Source organism: Cannabis sativa, unplaced genomic scaffold (assembly GCF_029168945.1).
Source record: "Cannabis sativa cultivar Pink pepper isolate KNU-18-1 unplaced genomic scaffold, ASM2916894v1 Contig1, whole genome shotgun sequence".
NCBI classification, from domain to species: Eukaryota; Viridiplantae; Streptophyta; class Magnoliopsida; order Rosales; family Cannabaceae; genus Cannabis; species Cannabis sativa.
In genome coordinates this window covers 2,890,612-2,917,501 of record NW_026870037.1, presented here as the reverse complement: position 1 = coordinate 2,917,501, position 26,890 = coordinate 2,890,612, and the positions used below count along the sequence as shown (strand labels likewise).

Here is a 26,890-nt window from a genome sequence, read left to right as displayed (position 1 = left end):
TGTAAAAAAAAAAGAATTATCTAGAAATATATTTATACATATATATTAATTTTTTTTTGATTTCATATGGGTAGTACCTAAATTTGGATATTGGCACTAAGGTTTCTGTAATAAATGAAATTTTGAAATTACACAAGGAAATATAAAAATACAAGCATATAATATGAGACTTACATGGTAGTGAGTAGAGACTTTTTAGCTGATGTGTATAACTTGTGAGAACGTTCGGGACCGATATAACTGTGGCTCTGATACCAAACTGTAACGCCCATACTTTTATAAAGATATTAATTTTATTTACAAGCGTTAAACGCGGAATATCATAATGTCGCATTTTTATTTAATACTTGAAAATATTCACAACTGGCCAGTTTTCGTACAAAAGACTTAATAAATAATAATAAAATAATTGCGACATAAATTTAATAGCGTAAATAAATAAATAGAACACCCTAGACCGCCTGCAGTTATATGGACCTTAGCGAGTTCACACACACAAGCGTCCAAAGTTCCACTCGCCACCGGCATTCTAGACTTAATTTCAGTTACCTTAATCTGCACATGGTAATTTGATAAGGGTGAGCTACTAAACTCAGTAAGGAAATGTGTGTCAGGTAGTCACATAAATAAAAGTAAATCCTAACTAAAATGCACATGCACATATTTAGACAAATAACAAAACATAAACTTAAAGATATCACTAGTCACTAATAACTAGGTTCTAAGCTAAATCACATAATAATGATTACGCTGAAGTCCACCTTTGGCAAAGAAACTCGAGCTATTGGACTAAATGGCGGAGGGCTGGGTTCAGTAAAATCGTACCCACTACTAAATGACCCCCTATCTACCATATAGACCCAATAGTCAAGTATTTAACCATGATCTTCTCAGTCAAACCATGTCACCTAAACTATAATCTACCTAATTTAAATAATGGCAAACTACTATACATTATTTAAACAACATAACAATCATAATTAAATAATGTGAATCTTATAAACACACTATTTACATACATACTTAAATAACATGAATCTTATAAATATATTATTTAAATATATACCTTTAGCAATGGCCATGCTCTAATACTGTAAACATACATAAATAACATGAATCTTATAAACATATTATTTAAATATATATTATACAGTACATTAAATAACAAACAATAAAGAGTCAGGCAGAAGACCTTAGTTAACTTCTCTTTTACTATTCCCACTCTTTCTATGAATGTTATTACATACAGAAAACTTATGTTTTTCTACTTAATTTCCTTACCTCGATTGTGGAGATCCTAGCTTGATTGCAAAAGTGATCCTTGAGAACCAATAATCTTCTTATGAAAACCTAGTTTTCATGTATTTTTATTTTATAATATATTATAGTGACATAATTATTTAAATTTAACGTTGAGTCTAGATCGAAAATTCAAATGACAAAACAATATACCTTAGTTCTTAAAGGAGATCTAGCTATCCGAGCCCAAGCCTTGTGTAAGCACACGAATAGTTTGAGATGATCTTGAAATTTAGAAACAAGGTGATAATGATTTTTGAATTTGCAGGAACTATTATAGTTTATGGAGGATATGGGAAATAATGATGGTGTATGGTTCGCTTATATATAGTGCTTATATGGAATAAGATATGGGATGTAGAGTAATATGTGACTATGTCTACAAAGCACAAGGGTACGAGGAAATTAGAGTGATGATGAGAGAGCTTGGCCTTTTAAAGTGTGAGAAGAAAGATGGTGGTGTATAGTAATGGTTTGATCTATGGAGAACACAAAGGACAAGAGAATTATATTGATTATACGAGAGAGCTTAAGTGAGTGAAGTATAGGAGTTGAGTGGTATTTATAACCCTTTAACTAACTACACTAACGTCCCTTAGCGACCTGACTACTAACCTTACATTTTAAAATCAATTAAATAAGTTGAAAGGTATTTCAAAACAATAATTTGTTTAAGGGTCCCTTCATACTCGGTCAAGACTAGAATAAAGGAGAGTTTATTTTCATGCATTGACAAAACATGATTAATAAGTATTATTTATATATATGTTGTTAACTATTTACTCCATAAGCTCTAAGTGTGCCACCTTACCATTTGACCAAGTCTTTATTGGCTTGATGACTAACCAAAAGATACCATCCATCCATGTTTTATTCTTAATGCTACACGTAAGCCAGTTGCAAGTGTCTTCCATATACTTAATATCATTCAAAGAGAATCCATTAAAATTCTATCAATGCTATAAGTCCAAACTACTCTCTAATTTCTCAACATAGCTACATATCACAAAACTATACCTTAATACTCGATTTGGCCACTATCGTTACTATTGATATTATTATTTAATTAAGTAATTCAACCTATATCACTTAAAGAAAATAATAATAATAAGACTAAATTTTTTTCCTATAGGCCACGTAAATAATTTTCCAACATATCCAATTCTTCAACTCACTTCATAAATATTTGTCATGGACTATTTTGTCATGCTAAAATTATCACATGATTATGAAAGTATCACAATTTATTTAACTTTGAAAACTAACATTAATTCATTTATCATAAATATTCTAAACAATCAACTAATTCCACATCGACATAGCTAATCTAACATAACGGAAAATAATAACCCAATATTTTGGTTATTACAATACCCCAACACTAGACCCTATAACAAACATAAGCTTGAATTCAGAGCAAAAAAATGTACTTTTATTGGCTATAGTTTGAAACACAAAGGTTATAAATGCCTTGCTTCTTCTGGCAAGAATTTATATTTCTAGAGATGTTATTTTTGATGAGTTTCATTTTCCTTTCCTTAATATCTCTACTAATGCAACTGCTCCTTGTGTTTGTGTCCCAAATGACACCAATTCTCACACCTCTTGTTTCCCAAGCATCTCACCCACCTTCACCAGCAACAACTCAACAACAGCTTCGTGTCCAAACCAACATTACAAATGCTGCTTCCACATCTCAACAACAACAGCAGCTTATTGCTCCTCACCCAACACCACAACAGCAGCAACCTGCTGCACTTCAATCCATTCCACAACAGTAGCATCCTACTGCACCACCACAACAACAGTCTATCACTTCAGTTCAACCACAACAACAACATCCCATTACTCACAATGTTGCTTTTGATGGCTCAACTTTACCTGCTGTTCCATCGTCAACACAGATGCCTGCTGCTCCTCAGGATAATTCTTCCCTCTCTTCAATTGAGCATCTTCTGGCATATGCACCTGACATCTTTGTTGCTCCTCTAATACAAGACACACCTGCAATCAACCAAGATGTCTAACCACCCCTAGTTACCAACAATCATCCTATGGTAACTTGTGCTAAGGTCGGTACATACAAGCCTAAAGAGCTCATAGCTTCTACCACTCCTCTCACAGTGGCATCTGCTCTCAAATCTCCCCAATGGAATTCTACTATGAACACTGAAATATATGCTTTAAAGAAAAACAAGACTTGGGTCGTGGTTCCTCTTCCCCCAGGGAAACAAGCCATTGGTTGTAAGTGGGTCTTCAAGGAAAAAGAAAACACAGATAGTTCAACAGCTCAGTTCAAAGCAAGATTAGTTGCAAAGGATTTTTTGCAACAATATGGTCATGACTTCAGTGAAACTTTCAGTTGAGTCATTAAACCTACTACCATTAGAGTGATACTCACAATTGCTTTATCCAAAGGATGGACAATCAAGCAATTGGATGTTAACAATGCTTTCTTAAATGGGGAATTAAATGAAGAGGTTTATATGACTCAACCTCATGGATTTATTGACAAAGATTCCCCTGATCTTGTGTGTAAACTAAACAAAGAAATCTATGGACTCAAACATGCACCAAGGTCCTGGTTTGATAAACTTAGAAATGCCCTCAAAATGTTTGGTTTCACTTATGCAAGGGCAGATCACTCCCTCTTTTCTAGAATAACAGACTGTCATACCACATTTATTTTGGTTTATGTGGATGATATTATCATTACATGTAGCTCAACAAATGTCCTAACTACTCTCATCAAAGATTTACATGCACAGTTTGCATTAAAAGACCTTGGTTCACTTGACTATTTTCTTGGCATTCAAGCACATCAGTTTTCAATTGGTTTACATTTATGTCAAAATAAATATATAACAGAATTGTTTTGCAGAGCCAAAATGGACCGTGCTAACTCTCTATCAACTCTTATGACTGGTGGTGAAAAATTTTCAGCCTATGACAGTGATCTTGTTGCTGATCCCAAGCAATATCGCATCATTGTCGGTGCATTACAATATGCTGTGATAACTCGACCATAATTTGCCTATGCAGTGAATAAGGTCTCACAGTTCATGCATAATCCCCTCGAGTCCCATCTATAAGTGGTTAAAAAGATACTTAGGTATCTAAAATGAACTCTAGATCATGGCCTCCTCTTGAAATTCTGTTCTACCATGACTCTCACAGGGTTTTGTGATGCTGATTGGGCCTCGGATCCTGATGATGAATATTCCAGCCTTCCCAATGCCACTGCAGAGGTTGTTTGGTTACAGTCATTACTTGCTGAAGTTTGCTTGGATAAGTCCCTACCATATGGTGTGACAATCAAAGTATAGTTCTCATGTCTGCAAATCATGTGCTTCACTCACGAACCAAACACATCGAGCTCGATTTATATTTTGTTCGTGAAAGAATTATGCAACAGCAACTCCATGTGAAGCACACCCCTGCTCAAGACCAAGTTGCAGACATACTAACTAAAGCTCTTTCTGCACCTCGATTCAAGCTGTTACGAGACAAACTAAGCTTAGTTTCATTATCCCAACTCAGTTTGAGGGGGGTGTTAAGTAGTTAATTAAAGTTAGTTAGATTAGTTGCTTAGCTGTCATGTTATAGTTAAGTGATTTAGTCTAACTAACTCTCTGTACTATATATGAAGAGCTGTGTTCTTCAATCAATTTAATGAGTCTTTTCTTTTACTTCTCTATATTCAACAATAGTGTGTGCATTATCTTAGGGTGTGTTGGTTTGGTTGGCTGAGTGAGACTCAAACCATCATAGGGTACGATTCTAAATAAAATATTGACTCTGTGACACTAACCAAGGTCCTTGAGTTTGTTCTTTTTCATCCCTTCTTCTTTGGTTTCTTCTTTAATCTTTGTACTTTATTAATAAAGGTGACCCTGAAATTTTGTGAGCATATAGAAAAAAATATTATTGGGCCTATATTAAATAATATGTGATATTTTGGAGAGGAAATTACACTCTATACCCTTTTTATATTGTCCTCTTTTATTTTTACCCTCTTTTTCAAAGTTTATCGTTTTTACCTCTTTTTTAAAAACATTGTACCAATTTTGTCCCTATCACTTCAAGTTACTCTCCATGTGACTCTCTTATGTCACGGTATTTTGGGTACAATACATATAAAAAGAGGTATGTTTCAAATAAATATAAAATTAGAGGTAAATTTGATTAATTGATTAATAAAAAGGGTATTTTTCAACTTAACCCTATTTTGGAAGATCACTAAAAATATATGAATTTTTTTGGAGGCGCCCTCATTTGTATCATTGGCTCTCATTTCTAAATTTCTCATCCTTTGTTGGTTGTTAGGTCTTTTTTTTTGGCAATTTAGTTGTCAAAATATTTTTTTAATTAATGTGCATTTTATTGAGCTTTCAATTTGTTTTTATCAACTCTGGACCCTATTTCCAGGGGGAGTTGTGTTTGGTACTTGTGAACTTATTTGGATTAAAAGTTAGCATGTTGTTTTGTTGTTTTACAATTTCGAGTGTGTTACTCAGGGGGAGTTATTATTTGCTCTTGCTAACTTTAACTTGCAGGTACTTTGTGTTAAAAATTATTTTGTTCATCTAAAGTTCCAAAGGGGGAGATTGTAAAGTCCTTTTTTGGCAAGTTAGTTGACAAAATAATTTTTCCATTTATGGTAAGATTGTTGAGCATTCATATTCGATTTCTTGCCTTATAAATTCGGATTGTAGTTGCCCTTTTCCTTGTTTGGAAAGTTGCACTTTCAGCTGAACTTTCCTTTGTTGAAAAACTTCTCAAAAGAGAAGGAATTCTCTTTAGGAAAGTTGTCTTTTTTAGGGAAACTTTGATTATTGACTTTTCCTTATTGATTTCGATTGTATCTTGATACAATCAGAATATCTAATCTGTTTTTGGCAGGAATCAAGCATTGATAGAAGATCGGACTCGATTTTAGCAAGTTTCCCGTTTCTGGTCAGATCTGCTGCGTCAGCAACCGAATCTGATGTAGCAGATCGTGTTTCTTTAGGAAAGTTCTTGTACAGCTGTAGATTCGAACTTGTGGTTGCCTCTTTGGTTTCTATGTTCTATAAATAGAGCCTAGAGAGCAACCATTCGAATCACCTCTTCCATTATTCATTTTTTGTATTTATCTTTTGAGAGAAGAGAGTGTTTCTTTGTTTTGTGAGAGCCTAGTTGTTCATCTAGGTTCTAGTTGTTCTATTTCTGTTCTTACTCCATCCTAGAGGTTGTGAAGAACTACTTGACTGAACAAGAGATTGGTCTTCGGGAGAAGACTTGATAAAGCCTTACTTCGGGAGGAAGTAAGCACTTGGTCTTCGGGAGAAGACTTGTTGAAGCCTTACTTCGGGAGAAAGTAAGCACTCACACTTAAAAGACGAAGGGAGTTCGGGCTTGAAGGTGTTTCAAGAAGTCAGATTCATAAAGTGGATTACAAAGGATTGCGGCAATACTTTAGAGGGAGTCTAAACTTGTTTAAGTCAATTGTCTTTGTAATTTTGATACTTTATTAATTGATTTCATTCTCTGGGCGTGGCCCCGTGGACTAGGAGTGTTTGTGAGAACACTGATACCACGTATAAATCTCTTGTGTCAAGTTATTTATTTTTCTGCAAATATTTTATATTCTGCCTGTTCAGTTTTGCTGTAGCAGAATTACTTTCTGCTGCTAGAAACGCTTACAGTTTTTATATTTTCTTATATACAATTGACATTTGCAAAAACACGGTTTTTTAGTGCAATTTGGTCAAGAATTCTTGGTTTTTTTTCTCATTGCTTGGAATTTAATGAGCATTTTTGGTTAAGGTTAAAAATTTGACAAACATGAAAATAGTTGATATACATATACTACACACGAGGAAATGATTACAACCCTAAAGAATTTCTTATATGATCGAATAAATAAATAAGAATGAAACTCCAATATTATGTTTCTGTTGAGCCACTACCCCTATACTTCCCCTTCTTTCTTTTTTGTGTTGTTTTTCTAATAGTCAGTACTGTACATAGAGCATTGATCCACCCATAAAATCCACTTGTAAAGCTCGTATAAATATTGAGTTTATCTCTTTCTCTCTCTCTCCCTCTCTTTTGAAGTATATAACACTTCCCCTCCACTTCTTTTTCTCTACATAAATAATTTGCATCAGCATACATGATACATACACACATAAAATCAAAGTCAAACAAATACGTCATCACGTCTCTTCTTTGGATTAGCATCTGGGTTTCCTTTTCTCATCATAGCCACAAATTCATCATAGTTGATTCGCCCATCCTACATACACACACATATATATATATATTTTTATATATATATGGTGAAAAATACAGTTTTGGATATGTATAACAGAAGAGACAATATACTAACTTATAATACTCACATTATCGGCATCAACTTCAGAAATGATTTCTTTTATGTCCCTTCCATCATGCATGCCAAATTCACGGAGAGCTTGCTCTAGTTCTTCAGTCGTTATGTACCTAAATTTAATCATCATCAATACACACACACCCCAAAATAAACAAAATGTATGTATATGATTTTATCAAGTAAATATCAAAATATCATTCTTGTTAATTATCAATACCCGCTGTTATCTTTGTCAAAGTGTTGGAAAGCAGTATATATATGTTCTTCTCTGTCCATACGATTCATGTGCATTGTGGCTGTAATGAACTCATCATAGTCTATGGTCCCATTCCCATCAGCATCAGCCTAATTAATTAAGTCAAACAACATTAATTTTCAGTTCACATGTACCTATGAAGAAGTGCTTATAATAATCTTGAGTGAGAGGAGAGGATTATTACAGCTTCCATTAATTGTTTAACTTCAACTTCAGAAAGCTTTGTTCCTTGTTTGGCTAATCCATGCTTGAGCTCCTCAAGTGTTATGGTCCCACTATTGTCAGTATCCATTCCTTTAAACATTTGTTTTAATCCCATGATTTCTTCTTCTGATAAACACCCGGCAATAACCTATATATATATATATATAGAGAGAGAGAGAGAGAGAGAGAGAGAGAGAGAGAGAGAGAGAGAGAGATTATGACATTAGATTTAGATTACCTTAACTAATAATGGGATTTATAATTAGATAGTATAAATCTTATGATTACCCTTAAAGCAACTTTCTTGAATTGATTCATAGCTTTGAATTGTTTGAGCCTGTTGAGTACAGCATTGTCAAGAGGAGTATCTGGTGCTTCACCATCTTCCTTAATCCATGGATGAGCTGCAGAAAGGAGATTTAATATATACATATGTATCCATCTACATTATAATAGAGGAACTAATGTACTTACTAAGAACTTGGAAAGCTGTCAATCTCTGTTTGGGATCTGAATGCAACATTTTCCTTACAAGATCCTTTGCTCCAGTTGAAATTGAAGGCCATGGATCACTTGTGAAATCAATATGACCACGCAAGATTGCATTGAAAATCCCATGTTCCGATTCTATCAAAACCATATATTAATTAAAAAAGAAAAACTAGACTATTAATCAAGCAATCAAATACAAGTATTTTTTTTATACATATACCTGCCCAAAAAGGTGGGACACCACATAAAAGGATATATAACATGACCCCAACACTCCATATATCAACTTCTGGCCCATATCTTCTCTTCAAGACTTCAGGAGCAATGTAATATGCGCTACCAACAATGTCTTTGAACACTTCACCTGTCATAATAATAACAACAATAATGGTAAACAAAAACACACATTGTTATGTTGTTGTTTTAAATGGAATGAAACAATGATCAAATTCCAAACCTTGTTTATAAAAAACAGAGAGACCAAAATCTGTAGCCTTAAGAGGAGAATTCTCATCCTTATTAAGCAAAAGGAAATTCTCAGGCTTGAGATCTCTATGAATGACTCCCATGGAATGACAAGTGTGAACAATCTGAACAATAGTCCTGAGAAGAGAGGCAGCAGCTCGTTCGGTGTAGTGTCCCTTGGCGATAATCCTATCGAAAAGCTCACCACCGGCACACAACTCCATGACCAAATGGACAGAATGCTTGTCCTCATAAGCTCCTTTAAGCTCAACAATGTTAGGCTGACCAGTCAAATGGTGCATAATCTGAACCTCTCGCCTCACATCCTCAACGTCCTCCTTATTCACAAGCTTTCTTTTGGCAATTGTTTTGCAAGCAAATTGCTCCCCACTCACCTTGTGAGTGCACAAATGTGTCACCCCAAACTGTCCACGCCCAAGCTCCTTACCAATGTTGTATGTCGATCTAACATCTTCCATAGGCCTCCCCAACACTGCGCCGATCGGGGCAGGCTTCGAATTATTCTTGGTTGAACCTGCTGAGGCTGCTTGGTTATTGGCCTTGTTATTACCATTAGCTGGCCCTGCATTATTAGAGTTTTTTCCACGACCATTGTTATTATTATTATTAATGTCGTCTGAGTTGTTTTCTGGGGTTGAACCTGCCTTAATGGTGTCTTGTCCATTATCATTGGTCTTGCCTTGAGAGCAACAATTGCCCATGATAGAAGAAAGAAAGAGGGACAGAGAAGAGAGAGTGGCCAAAAAAAGGTGAGATGAATGTTATTTGGATTCTGGGTTTTGAAGAAAATGATTGTAACAGATGAGAAAGATGTGAAAACAAACCAAAAAAGAATTAAGGTTGGCAAAACAGAAGCTACAACTGGGAATGACAATGGTATTTGAGAAAAGATCGATAGTGAGGGATTGTAGGAGGTTGGGTGTTTTATGTTATTGAAAGAGTCTTTTTTTTTTGGTGATTAATTTCAAGACAAGGGTGGAGAGGATTTTTAGGAGAAACAATGGTATTATACACGTATTATTAATTACCATATAAACTATTTTTTTTTTTTTTTTTTTTTTGAGGAATGACAAGCTAGATATTTGGTGTTGTGAGTTGTAAAATGTTTCATATATGACACCCACCCAGCTAAATCAGGAAGTTAGTGCAAAATAAATAAATATACATATGTAAATACGCGTAAACTTTCATTGTAATTCCTATTTATTTATATCATTCAAGATTTTCTGAAAATTCCGTTTCAAAAAAAAAAAAGATTTTCTGAAAATATTAATTAGTTAGTGGCTTCAACGTCTTATAATCTCTTGTCTTTAGACCTTATTCGTTTCTTATCAGATATTAGATCATATGTACTTTTTTCAAAGGTTATTATAAATAAACAATAGCAAAAATTGTAGAACTCAACACTCAAACCATTACGCATGCACTTTAATGTACAATTTGTAAATGTATCAAGACCCCACATAACCAACAACATGTATGATTAATTCACATATAGCACAAAGATACAGCATGTGACATAGTTATAACAATAATAATTCATCCTTCAAGTATGCATAGATTAAAATAATTATAAAAATTTAAGATAAATTTGATAGATGCTAAACAAAAGAATAATTATTATAAGGAAATTCATAATTCAAAAACAGATACGAAATTATCACCTCCTCTTATATTCACATCCATTTACTTGAATTAGTCTGAAGTGGCCAACAAAGTTGCATTTTATTTATGATATATAACACGTCTCTAACATGCATGTTTAATTTCTATTAACCAACCTTTGCTGAAATGATACTTTTAAGTTGTGAATATATCTTACTATATACTATGAGCCTATTAACCTTTTCACATAAAATTTCGTCTAACTTTTTCACTCAATTTCATTACTATCCTAATGTTAGATGTGATATTTGCTTTAAATTAAATCATGGCTAATTAGTAATTTTTTTCACTGAACTTTGACATGTACTAAATCGTTGCTCCTGAACTTTTTTCGTCGTTAAAATTTACCCCGAACTATTGACATTGTTAAATTTAAGGACTTTTGTCTAATTTCATTTAATTTTACTGTTTCAGTGATTGTTTATGTACTAAATCATGCTCACCAGACTTTGATATCTACCAAATCATGCCCCTCAGACTTTGATATGTACTAAATCATGCCCCTTGAACTTTCATCCATATTAAATATTTTTTACTAAAATTAGACAAAAGTCCTTAAATCTAACAATCTTAATAGTTCAGGAGGAATTTTTAACGGCCAAAAAAGTTCAAGGGACATAATCTGGTACATGTCAAAGTTCGGGAGGAAAAATTACTAATTAGCCTATATATATGTATCATATGTTGGGAATTCACATTTCTATGTATTCTAAGTTTATATATCTTGTTTTTTAGTGGCAGTTTTGTTTCATTATTTTGTAATTGGGCCAAGTAATATTGTAAAAAAATATCACATTTTATTTGGTAAAATTCATCAATGTGCCAAATAATAATAATAATATACAATAATATCATTTTATATCAAATACAAATATTATTACAGTATATCTACTCTTATTATTGTTATATTAATTTATTTCACCAAATTTGCAAATTTATTATTATTGATATTAAAATTTTGTTTTACTACATTTTTTAAGAAGGAAAATATACTAAAAATGATATGATTTAGAATATAAATATTTTTTTTGGGTCAATTAAGTTGTATTATGCATATTTTGTGCTGGCGTTGTATCATTTATAACTTAGCAGTTTGTCAAAATATTTAATATGTTTTCAATTAAACTTTTTCTTAATTAGTATATAAAAAATATAATAAATAATTAAAAAATAAAAAATTGCAGCACATACCTTATGTGCTACCCACACTAGTATGGATATAAGCATGGATAATATTTGAGAAAATTACACTCCACAACGTAATTGTTAAATTATTTATATACTTACCGCTGCAAATTTTATTCATGAAAATGTAGTTAGTGGTTTTGAAACGTGGTGTAACGATATTAAAAGTCCACGCTCCTTACTATTAATCAATCACGTTTATATATTTTTGCATCTTCTCAATTTTTTTAAAGTAATATACTATTAGCCATTCACTTTAATTTTTTTTAAGCATATTTTACTTTTTCTCTCTCTGTTTTTGTCTTCTTATAATAAATTTAGATGTAATTCTCTCTATTTCTTTCTTTCTCTCTCTCTCTCTTAAGAGGATTCACTTTCTTCTTTTTTGTTTTTTTCTTTTTCAAAGGTTTAAAGAAAAATTTGGCCGCACTATTTATCACTAGAGCTCAAGAATTATACTTTTACAATCTTATTTTTTTTCAAAGTAATTATTTTTACATGTGAAAAATATATATATATTTTCACTGGTACCAAAAAATATAACTGAAATAAAAAGTGACTTTTAAATTTCTTTTCTATTTAGTTTACAAAATTTAATATGTCAATCAATTTTATTAGTTACTAAAAAATAGTTTGATATTTCATATTTAAAAAATTTTCTAGATTATATTATACCTAAGCTTATTTTATAACAATTTTATTAAATCTCTAAAATAACTTATAAAGAAACCACGTAATATCTTATAATTGAATACGACAACCAACATCATGCATTACACTAATTTTTGTTTTTTCATATTTAAAAGTCACTAAAAGAAGAAATCTATTTAATAAAACTATTTTAATTTTTTTTTATATATATAAAGTAACGAAATGGTATTTTTTTTTCTAAAAAATATATATTTATCACATATTAAAATAGTCATTTTATTATTTATATATGAAATATTATAATATTTATTGTAATAACCCTTAAAATTAGTTGGCATACTAGTTTTGTTCAAATTTAAAATTTAGTTACTTCTTTGTTAATAATTAATGAAAAAAAAGAAAAGTTACTTTTATATTTTTTTATCATGGAAAAAATATATATGTTTCCCACAATTCAAAATATAGTTCAAAATTGCTAATAAGAAGCCTTAAGGTATCTTAAATAATAAAATAACATAATATAGCTTAAAAAAATAAAAAAATAAAATCATATTTTTAAAGTTAACTAATTAAAATAAGAAACTAAATATGTAAGAGAAAAGAATTATCTTGAAATATTTTTTTTAATAAAAATAACTAATTGATATATTATTTACATCAAAAGAAACTAAAAGGTTGCTTTTTTTTAAAACTTGTATAACACTGAAATTTCTCGATGCGAGATTTTTTAATTTTTTTTTTCAATTTCGGTAATTATTTTAAATCTCACAGTCGAAGTTTTTGATCGAAGGCTTTGAGTAGCTTCAATGATGAGTTATCTCGGCAATTTCGATTAGCAACTGTAGAGTTTGTTTTGATTTTTGTTGATCGAAGCTTTTGTCAAGCTTTAATGGTGATTTTTATTTGCATATTCGATTGACATTTTTGCAAAGCTTCAATGGCACAAGTTGTGGAGGTTTGAATAGCCGAAGGTTTCTTTTTGATTTCTTTTGTTCTCAAATGGTTATATATGGTTCGGCAGTACGATATGCACGGGGTTTATCCTATTTTTTCTGGTTTGGTAGGAATTTTTTTCGTAAATCTCGGTAGAAATATACATATATAAGGTATTTATGTTTTATTCGGTAACTGTAATATTAATTTGTGAATTTGGTATATTAGTAAAAATTCCCCATAATATTTTGTGTAAGTCTCTTCAATTATCTGAGGGAGGCTTGTAGTAATTTTGGTAACGTAGTCTCAGGGCCCGCTTGGCACAGCTTTTGAAAAATTTAAGAGGTTGTTTGGCTTTATACTTTAAAAACTGTTTTCTATTTTTTAAAATTGAAAACAGTTTTTAAAAACTATTAGGAGTCGTTTGGTAAAAAAATTTAAAAACTGTTTTTTAAAAATTGAGTTTTAAAAAACTAGAAAACAGAAAACATCAAAATGTTGTTTTCAATTTTCAAAAACAATTTTTTTTGTCTAACATATTATATTTTATATTTTGCTCACATACTCGGATCCTAGACCCGAAACCATACCCGAACCTAGACCCGGATGGGTTAATGTCATGGTATGGTGCTAAAATATTGATTTTTTTTCGTAAGAAAAAAATCTAAAAACAATTTTAAAAATTTGTGCCAAACACCATTAAATTTTTAAAATGACAAAAAACAGTTTTCTATTCTCACTTTTAAAAATTGAAAATTGAAAACACAGCCAAACAAGCTCTAAAAGTTGCTTTTTGAAAAAACTGTGATAAAAATGTGTTTGGTAAACAGTCAAAAAATAACTTTTTGAAGAATTTTTGGATAAGCTACAACTAAAAGCTAAAGTTGTTCCAACCCAACTTTTAAAAAATGTTGTTTTGATTAAAAGACTATAATAATTTTTTTTTTTGTACTAAAATCATATTTACTTATTTATTACATATTAAAAAATTAAAATAAAGTAATTATAATAAAATAAAAAATTATTAAATATCTTTTTTAAAAAATAAAATAACATAATTTATATTTTATTTTAATATTGACAAACAACATCAACTTAGAATTTTTCTTATATACTTGAGTTTCTAATTTTTTTACATTTGATAAAACGTAATAAAAAATACTATAAATTATTTTTATCAAATGCATATAAATTTATATTTGAAAAAAATTAAAAATATATAAAAATTAAAATATTATATAAAATAAGTTCTTACACATATTTGTGATTATAATAAACATTATTACTATCATTATAATAGATCTTAACAACTCGCAGTATTTTAAAATTTAGGCTAATTAGCAATTTTTTTCCCCGAATTTTGATATGTACTAAATCATGCCCCCTAAACTTTTTTGGCCGTTAAAAATTCTCCCTGAATTATTAAGACTGTTAGATTTAAGGACTTTTGTGTAATTTTAGTAAAAAAAATTCTAACATAGATGAAAGTTCAGAGGGGATGATTTAGTACATATCAAAGTTTGAGGGGCATGATTTGGTAGATATTAAAGTCTGGGGAGCGTAGTTTAGTACATAAACAATCACTGAAACAGTAAAATTGAATGAAATTAGACAAAATCTAACAATCTCAATAGTTCAAGGGGATTTTTTAACGGCCAAAAAAGTTTAGGGGAAAAAATTGCTAATTAGCCTAAAATTTATAATTTACCAAACACTCAACTCAGTTTTTTTCCACAATTTTGCTACAACTGCTTTTTCTCACAGCACAGCTGCAGCTGCTTTTTCTCACAGCACAGCTGTGCCAAACTGGCCCTCAAACCTTAGGAATTTCTGTCTACTTACTTACTATGGTGTAATAACATTTTTGTAGTATGATTATGACACTTTTGATTTCATAATGATCCATATGATATAGTAGGTCTTTATGCTATAATAAGTGATAACATCTGAATTTGCATAACATTAGTGGTGAAATACACATCATTAAGGATGCACACATATAGTGTTGGACAATCAATCTAGATGTGGGTGTCCATGGATCTAAATATTTAGCTGGTGTGAGAACAAAAAATAATTTTTATAGTTTTCAAAATACAATACGCGTTTGGTTGATGTTTTCTAATTTTTTTTTTATATTTCTTTTACTAAGAAAAAAAAACTCTAATAACCCACATTTCGACACGAACCCAAACCCAGCACAAGTTAAATTTCACTATTTTGATATTGTAATTCTTAGCTCAATGAAGGCTAATAAGGGAAACAATTTGTATTTATACATCGAGTAAAATTTAGAAGCATTAATAGAAACTTGACAAGTGACCCTAATGCTGGTAAAAGAGAGACCATTAACAACAAAAAGGTAAAATATTGAAAATAATGTAACAACTTGATTACAACCAACATAATAACAACTTAATCAATTAATAAGAACATAAACTAATTCTTAACACTACCCCTCAAACGAGAGGGTTAGATCTTCACACTGAGTTTAGAAATCAGGTACTGAAATTTGGAGTGAGTAAACCCTTTGTCACAATTTGCAATCTGATATGTTGAGGGAATGTATCTAACCTTCAATGTCTTGCTTAGAACTTTGTCTTGGACAAAGTAAATGTCTAGCTCGATATGCCTAGTACGAGCATGATAGATAAAGTTTGAAGCAAGAGCACTAGCACTCATATTATCACACTAAGTGATTGGTTGAGCAGTCTAAGGGAATTTGATTTCTTTAAGTAAGGATTCAATCCATGTTATTTCAATACTAACATGAGCAAGAGCTCTGTATTCAGACTTTGTGTTTGATCTAGAAACGAAAACTTGTTTCTTTGATGACAAAGACACAAGAGTATCACCGAAATACACACATAACCTCCAATAGATCTCATATCATCAACATCCCAATCTGTATCTGAGAAGCTAATGATGTACATTTTGTCACTACAACATATGTGAAGAACTTGAGTACTATCTTCCTTTAAGTACCTTAAGATCTTTTTGGCTGCATTCCAATGAGTATTGTTGGAGCTTTTAGAAGCTGACTGAGACATTTAACAACATAATTGATGTCACGTTGTGTGTGGCATATATATTGCAGAGCTCCAATAAAATTTATGTAGACTGTGGGATTCTCCATCTCTTTTCCATCAGAGATTGGCAGAGATTTACCAACAGTTGTAGGAGTTGGACAAGATTTTAGATGCAACATATTATTTCTCTTTAGCAAGTCTTCAATATAATTTGTTTGGGGTGAAATACAAGCCTTTTTCATATTGTAAAACTTCAATCCCAAGGAAGAAGTGAAGCTCTCCAAGATCTTTGAGAGTGAAATGCATGTTAACTTGTTCAATAAACTTGTTTAGACTGAGATTGTTGTTTCATGTAACAATAATATCATTCAAGTAAACTTGTGCAGTTTACACACATGATCTGGTTTTGTTAGATTCTTAAACCCTTCAGGTTGACACATGTAAAAATCCTCCTCTATATGACCATTTAGGAAAGCGTTATTTATGTCAAATTTTTTATTTCTCAATTTCTAGAAATTGCAATACTCAAAACAATTCTCATAGTCAAAGCTTTAACAACTGGACTGAAGGTTTCACCATAATCTAGACAGACTTTTTGATGAAAATCTTTTGCTACTAATCAAGCCTTGTACCTTTGAAAGGAACCATCTGCATTTCTTTTTACTCTGGACACCCATTTACAACCAATTAGATTGTAGTCATCAACTTTTGGAACCATGGGTGTAGGTTTTTGTTGTCTTTGAGAGCTGTAATTTCTTCACCCATAACTTGATTCCATCCATTGTGTTTCAGAGAATCTGTAACCTTGCTTGGTTCTTCACACACTGGTTTCCATCTTGCATTACTGAAATAAGTTTTTGGTTTTAAAATACCAATCCTTTCCCTGGTGATCATGGGATGAAATGGAGCTATACTTGAGGCATGAGTAGTAGTTGCATGTTCTGTTGTATTTACAATTATTATTGCTATCATGATCTGCCATGTTCTCACTTGGAGGTTCTTATGGTATTTGTTGCTTAGCAATGTATTGAACATTAGATGTTACTTCAGGATCAAGAGTGTCAAAGTTTGAGGATGAGGGATTTTGATCACTTACCTAATATTATGAAGATGTTGTCGCTGGTGATGAGTTAGGAGGTGCTTGAGATGGCATAAGATTAGCAGTGTTTTGTGACATTGTACTGAATTTTCTAAAGTGGACATTTGGTAGTTGTGACCAGGACTCATTTTGGATGAAAATCTATTTTTTTAGGTGCATGAGTGTTTAAAAAACGAATTTGAAATGGGAATTCTTTTTCATTAAATACAATATTTTGAGAGATATACATTCTGCATGTGGTGCTTAGATATTTATAACTCTTATAGGAATCATTATAACCCAAATTCACACACCTTAATGAATAAAACTGAAATTTATAATTTTGGAATGGTCTTATGCAAGGATAGCATGCAACACCAAATATTTTGACTTGCTTATAATATGGTTTTCTACAATACAGTATTTCAAATGGAGATTTGTCATGTAGAATGGGTGTTGCAAGTCTGTTTATGAGATATAATGAAGTTTGAAATGCATCAATCCTTTATTAGAGAGGCATCCTAGCTTGAGCTAAAAGGGTCAACCCCATTTCTACAATGTGCTTGTGCTTCCTTTCAGCTCTTCTATTTTGAGCTGAAGTGTGAGGGTATGAGTGCTGAAAATGAATACCACTTCCTCTAACTAAACTTTTAAACACCTAATACTCTCCACCCCAATCACATTTAATACTTTTGATTTAGTTTCAAATTAATTTTCAACAAAAGCTTTGAAATATATGAAAGCATTAAGTGCATCCAATTTTTGTTTCAAGGGGTACAACCAAGTATTGACCTAAAGTCAATCACTAACTTAGTTTGATGACAAACAAATATTTGATTATTATTTGTTACTAATCTTTTCTTGATCATTTTGCAAGTAAATTCACAAAGTATCAATATTTACTCGGTAAAGTCAAACATAATCAAAGAAGTGGATTCAACAAGTATATCAGCTACGTATTTCATAAGAGCAAGAGCTTCATCAAGAGATCAAGAATTCAAGACCCTATCCAAAAGAGGGCTTCATAAGCTCAAAGTCAAAAGTCAACCCGAAGTCAAAGTCAAAGTCAAAGTCAACTCTCAAGAAAGTCAACTTGGATCAAAACATGAAAATCAAGTTAGGAAGCTCATCTATATTAAGACTACACACAATCAAATTGTATAAGTTTACTTTAGTCTTGTTAAAGTGATTTGCATAGTACATTAAAGTTTATAAGTTAAGAGTATGGCTCACTAACTTGTGCGACAAGTTACTTTTCAAAAATGACATATAAATTTTTCAAATTGGATTTTAAGATTATTAATCTTTTAACTAATAGAACATAACTGGAATTTTTGAAATTGGATAAACGAGCTAAGAGTTATGCGCATTTTCAGTCAAAAATATTGTATTTTGCCACTGTGCCTAAACGGTTTACCATTTGGAAAACGGTGAACCGTTTTTCCCAAGAAAAGGTGAACCGTTTAAGCCTAAATTTGCATGGATTTTCGTGCACAACAGCTATAAAAGACTAGTTTTCTCCCAAACTATATATAAACTCATTTGTATCACATTTTTTAAAATGGGGCTAAGCATTTATTGAGTATACAAAACATATTAAAAATATTTTTCTCTCTTTATAAGTATTAAATCCAAGTAAATACTTTTCACACACTTGGACCCAAACTTGTTCTTATCTACTCTGGTGTGCTTGCAATTCTCTCTAGGATTTTTACATTGTATTTCATCTTATTAGAGAGAGTTTGCTTTGTATTTCAAAATTACATATACATTTTATTGAGAGGTGAGGTTGACAATAATAGAAAAATAACTCGGTTGTAGGTGAGGTTGACACCAGTTTTATAAACAACTTGAGAAGAGTGAGATTATCACTACAACAATCTGAGAGTTAGATTGGCACTTCAATAATCCAAAGAGGTTGATAGTCCTTTGGAAAACTATTGGTTGAGGTGAAGTTGACACCGGTAGAAAAAAAACTCGGTTGGTGAGATTGGTACTTGAACAATCTAGTGAGGTTGATAGTCCTTGGAAGAAAACTATTGTGAGAGGTTTGGGAAAAACCTTGGTAAAAAATTCCCCGATTGTAAGGGTTAGTCAATCCCGTTAACTTGGCTCGATAGTTAAACTCAAAGCTAGATCCATAACTTTGAAGACCAAAGACAGAGGTGGCTTAGTTATACCGAACCTAATAAAAATTGAGAGTTTACAATTTTTATCCCTAAACTCTAGTTGGTTATTTGTTTATACTTGTGATTATCTTTGTTATTGCATTAAACTTGAATATTTGCATGAATTATCTTAAAACATATTTGAATATTTGTAAAACTAGTTTAAATTTCCAATTCACCCTCCCATCTTGAAAACATATCTTGGGCTAACACCAAGTGCATCTACTAAAGTCATCAATGAAATGTATGTAGAATCTGAAGTTTGTGTTAGATGCAATATGGGCATGTCCTTATAAATCAGTATGAATCAATTCAGGTACCTTAGAAGCTTTATAGGTAGACAAATTAAAAGGTAAGCATGTAATTTTCCAAACTGATAAGCTTCACAGAAAGTTTCTTTTTCATTATTGGAAAGTTTTACATTGTTGGAACGCAGACAAGCTTAAGAACTCTAGTAGGCCTAGATGCCTATGCCACACATCCTTCTTAGAAATTTGAAAGCTGGCTACCTGAGCAACACTTGATTTTGACAAACTTAAGACACCAGATTAATACTGAGATTGCTTTTGGCTAATGACAGAGTTGTTGAGTTATGAGTTGAATTGATAGAGACCATCACTAAGCACTCCTTCCAGCAACACCTCCTTTGTGATTTTTTCCTTCACAAAACAACACTCAGGGTGAAATTCAAAAAGTACACTATTATTAAATGTCAGACTTAATACACTAATTAAGTTCTTTGTGATTTTCGGAACTAACAATATACCATTTACCAACAGTGGTTTAGATATGTTATTAGTATGAAACTTTCTAATACCAAGATGAGAAATATTTAATTCATACCATCACCTATAAAAAAATTTCCTTACCACCATACTCATGTTTTTCCACCATGTTGTTCTCATCTACAATCATATGATTGCTTGCACCACTATCCACAAACCAAGCTACACCGTCAACAACTTCAAGTGAAGCGATATAGGCTATTGCTTGCTGATTTGGTTTTTGATTGGCTTGACCACCAACTTTGGGATCAGATCCCAAGTAAGATTCATCATATCTGTTATAACAAATAGCTGTCGAATAAACATATTGACCACAAATCTGATAAGTTGGTTTGGATCCATTAAATTGGCCACCACAACTTCTTCCATTGTTACTTCCACCACCATGAGAATAGTTGCCACGACCACCACCTGAATTTTTTTTATTTGAATGATAGTTGCTTTGATTAGAATGATAGTTGCTACTTTGACCATGACCACTTGTCACTACAAAAAATCTTACTTTTAGTCACAACAAAACTTGTGACTAAAAGTGAAAAAATTGTGACTAATTATAAATATCATTCATATGTTGTGACTAAAAGGTCTGTAGCTAAAGGTATTAGTCACAAAAATTACAATTTATTGTGACTTAATGTACTTTTAGTCACAATACTTGTTGTGACTAAAACTAAATTAGTGACAACTTGTAACTAAATACTACATTTTAGTCACAAATAACATTTTGTTGTGACTTAAAATTTGTCACTAAAAGTAGCAGTTTTTTGTAGTGTGTGTTTGAGCAATTTGCTAGATTTACATTTGGTGAAACAGGGAAGTGAGTAGACTTGTTGTTTCTATTGAGGCTTAGATTCTGGAGGCGCTCCATCTTGTTATCAAAAGCTAGTAAAATTCCTTGCAGTTCTTGCCAAGTAGTAGAAGGATGAGACTTGATTTGCAATACAATTGGTAGGTACTCAATATCTAGAACGAATGTTACATTACATATGATTTGATTTTTTGGATAAGGTTCATTTGTCAATGTTAGTGAATATGACCAGGCCTTCTTCTGCTTCAAATAATCCTCCACTGATGTTGAACCCTTACATGTTGATTGAATCAGCACTCGAGTATTATCCATTTTCGACTTTGAGTGTGCTCTATACATGTTTTTGAGAGCTTTTCACAATGCAACAACTAATTCACAACCTACTACCTCAGTAGTTATTCCCTCAGTCATTGAACTGTATAACCAATCCATTAATAGTTGGTCACTTACAATCTAATGCTCAAATTTTGGATTGATAGTCACTCCAAAACTAAATTCACCTTCAATTGTTGCTAGAGTTGGAACAAACTCTGCTGGACACGGTCGAGTGCCACTAACGAATCCATCATCGTTGAATTCGTATGACAGTAGATACCATAGTTTTGTAAAATACATAATTCTTTTTGTCAAGCTTCAGAGGAAAGGGTTGATTCAATGTCTTTAAAGGTTGGGTACAGTTTGGTACAATGGTTGGGAAAGATGAGCTTACGACACTTGCTGCAACAATGGTGGTGACTTGAGGAGTCTGAGAATGGGACGACATTGGTGCAGTCCTTTTTTAGCTCTGATACCAAACATTACACTATTTTTATATTGTAATAATGAAGCTGAGGGGAACAATTTCTATTTATACATGAGTAAAGTTTACAAGCACTAATAGAAACTTGAGAAGTGGTCCTAATGCTAGTAAGAGAGAGACTGTAACAATCTGATTACAACCAACATAATAACAACTTAATTAATTAATAAGAAGATAAGCTAATTCTTATCAGTATGGATCAAACCTCAGACTCATATCCAGATCTCAGACTCCAACTTGACCTCAAATCCTGGACCGTAGACACCCGACCCTAGACCTCAACCACGAACCTAGACCCAAATCCTGGACATTAACCTCGCTCTGGCCCCGAACCTTAGACCTTGACCTGGACCCAAACCTAGACCCAAACTTGGCCTCAAACCCAAACCCCGTCCCCAGAACTCGACCCTGAATCTAGATTTGGCCCCAACCCCGAAGCCTGGCCCACGACCCTGGACTCGAACCACAACCTCGGCCCCAGACCCGAGTAAGTGAGACAAAATGTAAAAAGCATATATATTAGACCAAAAAATAAGTTATTTTTTAAATAGAAAATAACACTTTGATGTTTTCAGATTCTTTTGTAACTCAATTTTCAAAAAAAAAAAAAAATTTGGCCAAACACCCCTATTAGTTTTTAAAAGCAATTTTCTATTTTTAAAAAGTTAAAACAATTTTTTAATTATGGAGCTAAATATCCTCTTAATCTTTGCAGTTGGAGAAAGTTTCAAATTTATTGCTCGTATATAAACTAACTACAGCCAAAACACACGTATAATGCCAAAATCTTATAAAGAAGTAAAAAGATCGTCAATATGTTAGCATATTTATTTTACCTTGAACTGTTTAGCAAAGATAACTTCTATGATTGAATATACAAATCTCAACTAGAATAGGTTTATCAGTTTATGGTCATCACTATCCTTATTAGGCACTGGTTCTGATCCATCTTAGTTCTTCCATAGCCAAAAGAGAAAAAATAAAAAATAAAAGAAGGCAAAAAATTGTACACGTGCAATGAAAGTGTAAAAGTTTCTTCCTTAACGAGGGAGAAACTTGAAAGGTGTGTAACTAAAAAAAGCATTTAACTGCCATCATGCCAAAAGCTGTGGTATTCTTGTTTTTCACTTGGATGTTAAGGTCAGTAATTCCAACAAATAAGAACTGAAAATCATTTAAAGCCAAAAGAAGATTATGCTAGTCATAACAGATACCATGTAATCGTTGACTCTTAACTTATAGTATCAAGCAAAAGAAATCAATGTGTATATATATATATAGATATAAATATATATATATTCACCTTATATGATATGCAAAGTTAAGGAAATGGTGAACAAAAATTTATGTTCAAATTGTTAAATGCAAAACCATAAGCTGATCAAACAATCCAAGCAAAATAGCAGTAAGGAACATAATGAAAAGAGGTCCGTCTGTGCATCCAAATATGGTGTCTAGCTACTAAAAAGAATACCACTGAAAATGAAAAGATGAACTATATATACATTTACAGATGACTGTAAAAGCAGCAAAACAAAGGTATAGGTTTGCTAATTTTGCTGACCTCCTAATAATCTTCTACCAATATATGTTTACATAATAAATTAAACACATATATACCAATATATGTTTACATAATAAATTAAACACATATAAAGTCTCTGTACATTTTTATGTGATTACATTTACACCAACCATTACGACTACCCTACAATTAGATATAAATACTCATAGCAAGGCTCCATTGATAAGCTCTGAAATCTAAATATAAACAAAGTTATATACAATATATGACTAATTTGAGAAGTCGCCAGACAAATATATGACACTTTCTTCTCTTACACAGAACTAACAGAAACAAGATATTTGGAAAACAAAAGGCTAATAACAAGGAGAATATACTAGTTAAAGTTCTAAAGTGAAATGGGTATTTATCAAGTACTAACTTTGGGCCTCCAGAACTATAAATCAGGATTTCTGGACGCTCCAACTTTTCCAACCTACATTGCTTAGCCATCCAAACTGAATTAGCGGTTGTGCTGATTGTAGCTTTAGTAGGTGAGTTCGGTATGGAATTAGTAAATTCCTTAAGCCTGCAATTCATGTAAAATAAACGTCACATCAGAAGCATAAATTCATGAGCTATGGCTTCTCATTCACACCTATTTGCAATTAATAATGAACCAGCCAAACAGTAACAACAACAAAAAAGTCAAATACAGCTTCATATTCTTAGTACATTTTATGAATTGGGACAAAAAAGACAATGCAACATAGCATAACCATAGTCATCCTATCCTATGATTTTGTAACAATACGCATACCTGTAATGCACATTGTCCTGTAAAGATGAGCAACATGAACATCTCCTTTAGTAGTCATATTCTTTCTCTCAAGACACTCAAGAAATGCTAAGTCAGCCTTCAATAACTTAGCTTGATCATGAGTATCATAACCAATATCATGGCAGTAGCAGCAAAAATCCAACCAATCAATAGGTCGTTTGTCCCAAACAAGCGATCCATTATCCTTCCCACTTGACCAATTGGGTCCACAATAATGCCCATACCGGGGAAATAGCTGAGAAAGAAATGCTCTCACGCCTGTATGCCATGGTACCTTCGACACATATGGCTTAAAGCGCACCGGGGCACCCCGAAGCTCATTGTCAACTCCCCCTCGAGGCAGGGCACGCTTTCTCAGCCCTCTATTTATAGTAGTTGGTGTCTTTTTACCATGGGGAGTCACCCATGGAACAAAGGAGATAAAAGACCACTTCCAAAATTTTACATCAAGAGAAGTCTTTTGCTTTGTGTCTTCTACTAATAGTGCATCACTAGTATTGGATTCAATGGATGCAACCATATCATTGTTCAATTTGTTTGTTTGGGTTCTAAGCCAAGGCATGTTATCAAGTAAATTTGACTTCATTTTTTTTTAACAAAAGTTCATTTACTAAACACACACTATTTAGGCACCATAACATCTCAGATTCCCCTTTCCTGCCAAAAGAAATTACACAAATATAACCATTACATAAATGTTTACAATAGGTTACATCAAACCAGAAAACTTTACTTTATTGGTTTAAAATTAATAACATTCCCCAAAAATAAAAAGCTTTAATTTGCCAGTAAAGGAAGAACAATTTTTACCAATATGAACATAAAAAATGAGAAAGGAAAAGAACAAGAATTTAAACTTTCAAATTTTGATTCCTTTTACAGGAACCAAAAGGTAGAGTGAAGTCACTGGAAATCTTTGAAGAAAGAAAGAAGACAAATTTGAATTGTTTCTCCGTTACAAAATTATAGCGAAGGCGAAACAAGAAAAGGAAAAAAAGAATAAAAAAGTAATACATTGGGTTAGAGTTAGAGAGAAACTGACCTGTGGAAAATTCTCGAGAGTTTTTATTTCGAGAAGGAAGAAATGGAAGATAATGAAAGAGAAAGAGAGAATGAGGAAAGGGAAAAGATTATAGTTTTAGATGAGTTTTTGTGGAATGGATTGCGTGTGGTGCGGTAACCACATCCACATATTAATTTCATACCATATTCCTAATCCCTTTTGATTTCTATAATTAATTCACCTCATACACTATAGTACTACTCCTACATGTAGTAATATATATCTATTTTTTGAATCGCTTAAACGAGTAATATCTTTTATTAAGCAAAATATATTTTTATATATAAAATAAATAATTTTTATTGGTTTAGTAAAAATATTTTATTAAATTTAACGGTGTTAGAAGGGTTGATTTTTTTAAATATATAAGTATTATTATTATTATTATTTTAGATTAATTTAAATATATATTAATATATTATTTATAATTTTATTATTTTTTATTGTTATTTTTAATATTAAGAGTAGGTTCAATTTTAATATTCTTAAATTTTATATTTATTTTCCTCAAATTTTTAAAATTTTAAATATTGTATTTTTGAAAAAATTAAAATATTAATAAGTGGTTTCTTTTTTATTTATAAAATTTTAAAAATACATATAACGAAAATAAAAATTAAAAATATAACGAAATATACGTGTAATATTTCACGTAATAATTAACCTAGTATAAGGACATAAGGGTATGAATAAGTATTATTAAGAAAATTTAAATTTTTGTGTTAATTTTTTATTTAATTTAAAAATTCTATCATTTTATATTATATGAACTGAGATTATTAGAGAAAAAAAAATTATTTAGAAAAAAATGTTGAATTTGTTTTAGATATATTTTATATAAAACATTTTTTTATTTAATATAAAAGAAATATTTTTTTATTTTTTTAATTAAGTTAGTTAAATTAAGTATTAACATTAAAAATTTAAATTTATCTTTTATTATTTGTTATGAGATCAAAATCTAATAATTTAGTATTTTAAAATTTTAAATTTATAATTAAATATTTTCAATAATAATATCCAATGAAAAGTGTCTCTCCCTTAAAAAAAAACATTAAAAAAACGAATTACTAATATGTTAATTACTTGTACACAAGTCTAGCTTCTTTATTAGCCAAATAAGACTAGGATTTTCACCGAAAAAAAAAAAGTAGGATGTTTAAACCATTTTGGGAGGGCTTCCTTAGATACAGATTTGTACACTATTTTTAAATGTTAGATCATAATTTGTCTACTGTTCAATTTTTTTTAGGGGTCTAGGGGTCAAGTTT

At 31.5% G+C, this 26,890-nt stretch overlaps 2 protein-coding genes across 2 annotated transcripts; both read right to left on the bottom strand.

Moving 5' to 3' along the window:
* Positions 1–7,095: 7,095 nt before the first annotated feature.
* Positions 7,096–10,102, bottom strand: LOC133032934 (calcium-dependent protein kinase 34-like). The gene is made up of 8 exons (XM_061107409.1): positions 9,085–10,102; positions 8,848–8,991; positions 8,610–8,762; positions 8,424–8,539; positions 8,116–8,283; positions 7,893–8,020; positions 7,686–7,785; positions 7,096–7,579 (listed from the first exon to the last, which is right to left on the bottom strand). The coding sequence occupies exons 1-8, from the start codon at positions 9,812–9,814 to the stop codon at positions 7,484–7,486; spliced, it is 1,635 nt and encodes a 544-aa protein (XP_060963392.1). The 5' UTR covers positions 9,815–10,102; the 3' UTR covers positions 7,096–7,483.
* A 13,726-nt stretch (positions 10,103–23,828) lies between these two features.
* Positions 23,829–25,812, bottom strand: LOC133032997 (uncharacterized). Its single transcript, XM_061107492.1, has 3 exons — positions 25,599–25,812; positions 24,536–25,213; positions 23,829–24,304 (listed from the first exon to the last, which is right to left on the bottom strand). Exons 2-3 carry the CDS (start codon positions 25,140–25,142, stop codon positions 24,180–24,182), a joined length of 732 nt encoding a protein of 243 aa, XP_060963475.1. The 5' UTR covers positions 25,143–25,213; positions 25,599–25,812; the 3' UTR covers positions 23,829–24,179.
* Positions 25,813–26,890: the final 1,078 nt, after the last annotated feature.